General features: G+C 35.1%; 1 protein-coding gene across 1 annotated transcript; it reads left to right on the top strand.

Moving 5' to 3' along the window:
* The first annotated feature begins 1401 nt into the window (after positions 1-1401).
* Positions 1402-6415, top strand: LOC107730911 (solute carrier family 25 member 48-like). Its single transcript, XM_016541867.1, has 6 exons — positions 1402-1560; positions 2406-2449; positions 2689-2760; positions 3920-4172; positions 4361-4636; positions 6297-6415. Exons 1-6 carry the CDS (start codon positions 1515-1517, stop codon positions 6413-6415), a joined length of 810 nt encoding a protein of 269 aa, XP_016397353.1. The 5' UTR covers positions 1402-1514.
* Positions 6416-9046: the final 2631 nt, after the last annotated feature.

The following is a 9046-nucleotide window of genomic DNA, read 5'->3' as shown; positions in this document are numbered from 1 at the left end:
TATCATGTATAGGTTGATTCAGTGGTATAAAATAATATTTGTTACTTGAATAAAACCAGTTCATTTAGATGTTACCATTTTTTTTCAGTGTAAAAAGAGTTTGCAGCACAGTAGGCCCATATGGCATTGGGTTCATTTGCTGCCCGAGTCTCATAAACTGTGCCAACATGTTTCGAGGGCATGTGAATCAACAGTAAATTTCACAATGAAGGGAACGTGTTTTCAGTTTGATTGCTTCAGGTTAGTCAATACCATCTATATGTGCAGGTTAATATATTATCTAAATGATATCAGTCTGCAATAATCACAGTCACAATAATTTCGGTCACTTATTGACTACTTGATTCCATGAGCTTAAGAGTTTCAATTAAAACTAGATAAAAAAGTTAGTCAAGACAAACTTTAAGTTGGCTTGAAAAAGCCGGACCAGAAATTTTGAAAAAGTTTGAAAAGTTTAAAAAGTTTAAGACGTTTAAAAAAGTTTTAAGTTTGATGGTTTTCAGTCTGAAATAGTTTGAAGTTTAAAGCAGTTTTAAAAGATTAAAGTTTGAATGTTTTGAAGGCAATACAGTCTGTCAGAGATAGATAGATAGATAGATAGATAGAAGTTTTAAAATGTAGATAGATTAGATAGATGTTGATAACATGTTTCTAGCATGATTAGCATGTTTTTAGCATGATTAGCCTGTTACTATCATATTGCTGGCAGGATTAGCAATTTACTAGCGTAATTAAAGATATAAATTAAAATTAAGAGATTAGAGATTAAATTAAAAGTAAGTGGAAAAGGTGCAATGAACTCACTGCAGGTTGTATTTGGAACCATTTTGATTTAATTGAAATTTAGAGTGTGTTGATTTTTTTTTTCTTCTTTTTTTTTTTTAGTGTGGCAGTCCTCATAACTCTTATGCTTATAGTTATCTCTATATATAAAACGTTTGCAAAACATCAGTTACTTTACATTACTCCAGTGCAACAGCTAGTAGCTTTCCACTGAAGCATATTATTTACAGAGCGTTTGTTTACATCCCAACCTACACGTTTCATGGCTAGGACTTGGGCGATGGGGGCATACATAATCAACATAATCAATACTTTAAACATTATTTACGAGAGAATGTTTGTAGTTTGTGAAAAAACATGTTGGTATTATGGTTCAATCCGATGTGAGTCACGGACACATTCCAGGCATTCCTCAGCATATAGAGAAACTCAGCAGCCACGTTAAGAGTCACGTGAGCAAGAATCCTTACATTACACAACAGTGAGAAAAAATGTATGCAGCATATGCTTTTAAACAGCTAATTATGTTTGTTGGTGGACAAATCTGTTTTCGTGTTTCTGCAACGCCCCATATACTCCCCCTTCAGCGATTTAAATATGAGGCTGAAGTCACTACCTCTGCTTGTATTGAAGATCTGACGACCTGTTAAATGAAGCTGACGGATGTTTAGCGTGAACACTCAAACCGCATCAATGCTGAACTCTCCGGCGTAAATTCTCTCTGTTTTACAATGACAGTCTTTCATTTGGATGATTTCTTGGCAGGATGGATTGGAGGTGAGTTTTATTTGTTTTGCATGTCTTGTAAAAAGTTTCATATGTGTTTGACATTAGTTAAAATATGTTGTTGTAACTTGCGTTACTGAGATTGTAACGAGTAATAATATTACCGAAATTTGATTAGTAATGCGTTATATTACTGCGTTACAGCAAAAAGTAATATACTACTGTAATATTATTACTTTTGTAATGCGTTACTCCCAACACTGCTAACAAACCACCAAAACGCAATTTTCTCCGAGCAATATTGTTTGATTTATCGGAAGCATATATTTTTGAGACTTTAAGGAAGTTTGTTTCCCGAACTAGTTATCGTCGCCTCTATAAACCCCAGCTTTGTTAGTTTCAATAAATCTACTACTTTAAACTATTTAAACTGCTATTTTCTGCATTTTCAGAAAAAAATTTTCTTGAAACTACAGCGAAAATGTTTACCAGCTATGTGATGTTCTCTTGAAAGAGTAAAAAAAAGTACAGTATACATCTGTCTATTTTTAACTAATTTTGTGTCACGTGTAACCATGTCAGTAAAACGTTCATTTTTCTAAAAGTCTCTCGCGCAAACAGCGCTGATTTTACGCGTTTTGGCACTGAGGACTGGTCGACATTTCTCGACCATAAACTTGGTTGGGGTGGAAACCTCCATTGAAAGGAAACATTTATTTTATAAAGCCCTAATGTGCATGTGCATCCACCATGAAATGTTCATAACAATGTAACTTGTTCATAAAATGGACACTCTGTTCTGCAAGAAGAGCCCCCTACAAAGCTATGAAATAGGCAGAATATCACTATTGCCTTTGTTGCAACATATTTAACTTGTACAACTGTTTTTGTTACAGGAGCGTCCAGTGTGATTGTAGGACATCCACTTGACACAGTCAAGGTATCGAGACAAATCCTTGTTGTGTGATTCATTTTGTACAAATCCTATATTATGTATTTATTATATATTCAAATATTATAAAATGATGTAGTTCATATTATATATCTATTTTTACATACAAAGGTAGTCGGTATTACTTTCTAAGTTACTTATGTTTTCCCACTGGTATAAAATCATTGGTTAGGAATGAGGTGTCAGTCCGGGCAATAATGAAAAAATTCCTTTATGCTCTTTTACAGACTCGTTTACAAGCTGGCAAAGGATACAGGAACACTCTCCACTGTGTTGTAACAATCTTCAAAAAGGAAAATGTAAGGCTCACTGACTATCTTCATAATTGAATAAAAAATTGACTGTCAAATATTTTTCACAATTATTGCGGCACAACACACAAAAAGGCCACAGAGCCTTGTATTCATTGAGACATTCTTGTTTTGCTGTACATTTAGAGATCTGTATTTTCTCTCAGGTACTTAAACTTTATGAAAAGCATATGACAACTTATTTACACAATGAAAATATGGCTATTAGGATGAGGATGGATCCAGCTAGACGAATATAAAAATTACATTTTTATTTCCTTTGCTCAGAGATACTTAGCTTATATGAGGATTGTTCATTTATTTAGATCAGTTTGATTAGTCATTTTGAGTTTTTTCATCTTTTGAAATGTTGTTAATATCATACCAATTTCTACCAAAGATGATGTCACTTCCTGGAAGCTGATGTCATTAAGGACCTGACTTTTGATAGTGAAAAAAGAATATTCCACAATATACCAAAAGGATGGAAAACAATATTAAAGACACAAAAGCAATGGTAACACTTTAGTTTAGGGTCCAATTCTCACTATTATCTAGATGCTTATTAGCATGCATATTACTAGCATATTGGCTGTTTATTAGTATTTAAAAAGCACATATTAATGCCTTATTCTGCATGACCATATTTTAGATCCCTTAACCCACCTCATACCTAAACTAACAACTACCTTACTAACTATTAATAAGCAGTAAATTAGGAGGTTATTGAGGCAAAAGTCGTAGTTGATCGTTAGTTAATAGTGAGAACTGGTCCCCAAACTAAAGTGTGGCCTAAATTGCCAGTTTTTCATATAAAATAATAGTTCGGAACTCTGGCAAATGATAATAATGTGATAATAATGAAAAAATAATAATGTGATGTCCATTTTTAGGAATTATATGTCATTTAATTATATATAAAGACATATAGAATTGGCAAAAGCCACCAATAAAATTCAAAGGACATGGGACAAAATGCAATGCAATAATTTAATAAAGTGAGCCCCCTCACTCCCAGAATCAATGAGCAGGCTATATCTTCATCACAGGGCTTGGGACTATATTCCCAAGACTGCATATCAGGAATGACCCTGTTTTTGGTGTAAACAGGTATTTGCTTTCCTGGAAGCAAAAGTACACAATCCATCTCTCTTTTGTGTTGTCTCAGGTTACAGGCTTTTTCAAAGGACTGTCCTTTCCATTGGCCAGCGTCACTCTCTATAACTCTGTGGTGTTCGGCTTCTTCAGCAACACACAGCGCCTCATTAGCAGATATCGATATGGTGACGGCAGACACCCGTGCGGCATGCTTGACTTGACTGTAGCGAGCATGTTGACTGGTCTGGTTTCAGTGGGGGTGGGTGCCCCTGTTGACCTTGTCAAAATTAGACTGCAGATGCAAACCCAACCTGTTCTTGCAGGTGAGCTAGAGTCTTGGCTATAAAAACATTTTAGCACCCTGCAGCTATGCATGGAGTCAGAGAGAGCGTACTCATGTTAACAGAAAAAATCGTTCTGGCTACTGAAAGCTTCTCAAAGACAAACATTTCCAGGGAAATAATGACTTTTGCACACAGTATTCCTCATGGACTGTTTTGTGTGTTTCCAGAGAACTTTAACCTTGCTGGGAATGGGAGTGTCCCTCTCCGGTCAATGGGAATTCAGTCCCAGTCATTGTACAGAGGGCCACTGCACTGCATTAGTACCGTCCTGCAGAACGAGGGCATTCAAGGGCTCTACAGAGGCGCGGGAGCCATGATATTGCGGGATGTACCTGGTTATACCCTCTACTTCATACCGTACACGTTATTCTGTAAGTGGCTGAATCCCGATGGCAAAGGCCCGCCTCATCCCTGCTGCATATGGCTAGCAGGAGGTTTAGCAGGTAAGTGAGATTTGGGCTGTATTCCAAAATTTAATAGCTGCTGTCTACCGCCTACACAGACAGCTGCCTTCTAACTGAAATGGAACCTAATAAGTGACTGATTTAATACACTCTCAAATGAGAATAAGCACAAATAATAAGGGTAAGACCACATCTTGTATTGATCATATTTATTTGAGTGATGATGATTTTTACATATTTATTTGAGCGATGATGACAGTTACATAAATATGCTACTAGACAGGCTACAGAGGGAAGATTTGTAGCAAACACTAATTTCCTTAAACGAACAGTAGTATATAGGGCAATGAAAACAATGAATTCTTTACCATTGCCTTTAAGTAAAATAACACAGAAATTCAATTTTAAAAGGCAGGTAAAGGATCTTATTTATAGAAGGTTATGTATAGAATTTAGTCAAATGAGCAATTAGTGTTAGAACAGGTGTTTGGTACATTCACAGGTGGTTGTAAGGTTGATGAAATGTATGAAATGTTGTTTTTGAAAAGGACTCAGATTAGTTATTAGTAGTATTTCATGTTTTTGTGTATGTAATAATGCATGGATTTGAAGTGTTTTAATGTTTTTGAGTATGTAATAATGTATGGATTTTAAGTGTTGTGTGGACCCCAGGACTAGCAGTGCTCTCGGGCATAGCTAATGGGGATCTAAATAAAAAAAAATGCACAGACTCAACTTGGAATTGTTTTCATTAGAGTTTTATGTTAGCCTGTTGCTAAGCTTACAACATAAGTCCAACATAAGTTGCATTCGGTATTTAATGGGTTATATGTATAATCAACATTTCTCACCTTCAATGAACAGTTCAGCCAAACATGAAAATTTGCTCACTCTCAGGCAATCCAAGATGAGTTTGTTTCTTCATCAGCTCAGGTTTTGGAGAAATGTAGCATTACATCACTTGCTCACCAATGGATGCTCTGCAGTGAATGGGTGCCGTCAGAATGAGAGTCCAAACAGCTGATAAAAACATCACAATAATCCACAAGTAATCCACACCACTCCAGTCCATCAGTTAATCCAAATCTGCTCTGATGAAGAAACAAACTCATCTACATTTTTGATGGCTTGAGGGTGAGTATTTTCAGCACATTTTCATTTTTGGGTGAACTATTCCATATTTTTTTTCTATGCTTGTCTTAATGCATTATAGTATTGCATTCACAAAAGATACATGTAATACTGTCATAAAATGTGGTCATATCTCATCTCAGAATGCAGACTAATACATTCAAACTTTCAAATGCAGCATGCATACATAGTTTTTTCTCTAGGTTTAACAGAGCTATTCTGTTCCTGTCTGAATGTGATGCTCACCTAAAGAAACACCAGATGCACTTGTAGTGTTTTTCAGTCTGTTTGCACACGTGTTGAATTGTTTAAAAGTTGTCAGACCCTCTGTATGACACCAAAGCACTTCTCAGCAGTCATGCACAGATTAACAAGGGTACATTTGGTTTAGGATTGTGGGAGGGTGGATTGTTTTGAAATTTCTCACTGTACTTTCCGTTAAAAGTTTCCCTCCTATTGATGTCTGACGGGAATTAATCTAAATATGTCCCTACTGGGAGTCAGGCATTTTAAGGACACAGAATACTTCACATGAGGTTTCACTTGTGGTTATGCTGTTGTTCCACAGGATCCATCTCGTGGGTCACCGCCACACCAACAGACGTGGTGAAAAGCCGGTTGCAGGCAGATGCCATGCAGCACAGGAAATACAAGGGCATTCTGCACTGCATCATGGATTTTCTCTGAACATGGTTGGTATTGCAGGGAAAATACTCTCTGTGATATAGCTACAGAAAAATATCAATAAAATGTAAACTGATCATATTGATTTTTAAAGTATATTGACTTAAAAATCAGTGTAGATTACTTGTAATTTGTAGTCCGTTACTGATTACAGATTATATGATGAAAACTGTAGTTAGTAACGTAATATAGGTTACTCATTTTAGGTGATGTATTGTGATTACTTTTAGATGAATTTTTTTTTTTATCAAATATGTCTAAATAAGTTATGTTCCAAATTTGAAGTTGATATAAAAAACAGAGGTTTAGGCGTTATACCCAAAATCTATTGATTTTACTTACATTTTATTTATTTATTTTGATGCAATTTTCTGTCAAAGATGTATAAATTTCTCTCTCAGTATTATTTCTATCTCAAAATAAGATTAATAAAAGATTATAAAAAGTTTTGATTGTAAAATACCGTAATACATTTTGTAATATGACACTTGACACCACCCACTAAGGGGGAGGAGACTGCTAAAAGATTTTAAAGTACCATTTCAATGGTATTACAATGTTTTAATTTTGAGATTTTAAACTTTCAAATGATGTATAATTTATGATGATTGTTAAAAGAAAAAGACGACAACAACAACAAAAAAAGAGCGCCAAGTGTCCCGCAAGCAGGACGGTGACAGTTAAGGGGATATAAAGCTAATAATTAAATAAATCATAAAAATGCAAAACAAAAATAATTATCACTTAACACTTAAACACTAAAATATATAGTTATCTGTTTACCTGCATGTCAAAGTGACCATTAACTGCCATGTGTTGTTAAATTATTGAAATATTAACTTCCTCAGAGATATTTTAAGTATATTTTATTTTAAGGGGTTTGGCTGACAAAAAAGTTTGGGAATCCCTGCATTACATGAACAAATATTAATAAACATGAAAACATCAATGATATTACACACCAAAGGTCTCCCAGGTTTGAAATATTTTTGTTCAATCGTCAACAGTTACTAAAAGTCACCGGATATGATAAAGATATGTTTCACAGCTACACATCACCAATGTTTAGTATTTACTTGCATAATTATTTGTTTCATACATGATCTAATTGCTTGAGAGGTGCTTTTTTTCTCCCAAATTCAGAAGCATGCTTTGCAAATTTATTTACATTTCTGAATATAGTCAAAGCTAAATGGTATGCCACATAGTAGGATTTTTAGAAAGGATAATTAAAAGAGAAAAAATAATAATTAGGGAGATGATGAATAATTTACTGTCATTGTGTGAATAATATGCAATCATGTAATCTGATTATGAGCACTTTAAAATTTAATATACTCTAATTACAAGTACTTAATTTTTGGAATCTGATTATATAATCCAGATCACATGTAATCGGTTACTACGCAGTTCTGCCTGAAATCATGTTTCAGTCATATTTAAACAGCTTGCTTTAAACATGACCTGATCTTTTGAGCACAGTGCCAGATTTCTGTCAGACGCAGCAAAAGGTCTCCTGCTTTTATGTACAGCCAGCGGAGTGATAGATGAGGTTTAAGTGAAAACATGAGGACACGGGCAGCATCTAAAGCACCAGTCTGATTGTGTCTACCTCACTGCAGCTGAACAGCCTCCACTGAAAACTGATGCTAGAAGCCCCAAGCAAAACAGCCAAGTCTATCAAGCCATAAAGATACTGCCAAAAACCCTTTTAGTGGTGCTTCAGTAATTATATGCTATTATATACTGTTTGTATATTATGTCTCTATCCATCTATGTTAATCTATATTCATCATTTGGCTTTAGCTGTGTGCACACTAAAAGAGAAAGTAAAGTTTAATGTATCAAAAGTAATACTTAAGGGAAACTAGTAATACTCAGAACTATTCTGAGAAATTAAAAAAAGGCAATTAAAAACAGACCACAGCCTTTCCTTTGCTTTGAAATATTCATATCTTTAGATTAAATGATGACTCAGATGTGGGGGCTCCATATGCAGCAGATATTTGATCTATTTTTGTTCATCTTGTTAATTTATTTGCGTGAATATGTTCACATGTCACTAAATCTGACGTGAACCAGGCTAATCAAGACAGATGTCCTGCTCATTAATATCAGCTGAATTATGCCCATTTTTCCCAGGCTTTTGTACGAAAGAGGTGATGTGTGCTCTGAGATATCAAACCATCATGTATTAGAAATATCATTTTTATTGTGACTGCTTTATAGATGGTGAACACACAAAGTCCAGCTCTAAAGCAATATGTTGCTTGTTTTTTTTGACAGGTTTGCTGCCTGTGGGCTGTTCATGTGCATCATGAATTATGTTTTATTGCTCATTTGTTGTTGGGCGAAAATAAATGTGCATGCCATATGCTCTTCTTTGTATGCTCTTCATCATTTAAAAAGCCTGTAGCACAACATACTAAACTGCTGTCCTCATTTGCAGTTTTCTTTATTGTTGTCAATTGATGAATCTGTCAGCTGATGAACTGCATGGTATACCGGTGGAAGGCAAGGCCGAAATGGGATGCATGATCCTACTGTTGATCTTTTCTGACAGTGGGGTTGAGTTTCAGAGATCTTCTACGATGCATTGGATGTGTGAGAAACCAGTATCTGATCCTACCATTG

This window comes from Sinocyclocheilus rhinocerous, unplaced genomic scaffold (assembly GCF_001515625.1).
Source record: "Sinocyclocheilus rhinocerous isolate Xijiao unplaced genomic scaffold, SAMN03320098_v1.1 scaffold2114, whole genome shotgun sequence".
In the NCBI taxonomy this organism is placed as follows: domain Eukaryota; kingdom Metazoa; phylum Chordata; class Actinopteri; order Cypriniformes; family Cyprinidae; genus Sinocyclocheilus; species Sinocyclocheilus rhinocerous.
The sequence above is the reverse complement of the archived record's forward strand: the minus strand, read 5'-3'. Positions and strand labels throughout refer to the sequence as shown.

What these genes read in the sequence shown, in the direction of transcription:
- LOC107730911 (XM_016541867.1), top strand. Translation starts at nt 1,515, where the DNA reads ATGACAGTCTTTCATTTGGATGATTTCTTGGCAGGATGGATTGGAG. An exon ending in CTTGGCAGGATGGATTGGAG is followed by an intron (nt 1,561 to 2,405) that starts GTGAGTTTTATT and finishes TTTTTGTTACAG; the next exon opens with GAGCGTCCAGTGTGATTGTA. An exon ending in AACCCAACCTGTTCTTGCAG is followed by an intron (nt 4,173 to 4,360) that starts GTGAGCTAGAGT and finishes GTGTGTTTCCAG; the next exon opens with AGAACTTTAACCTTGCTGGG.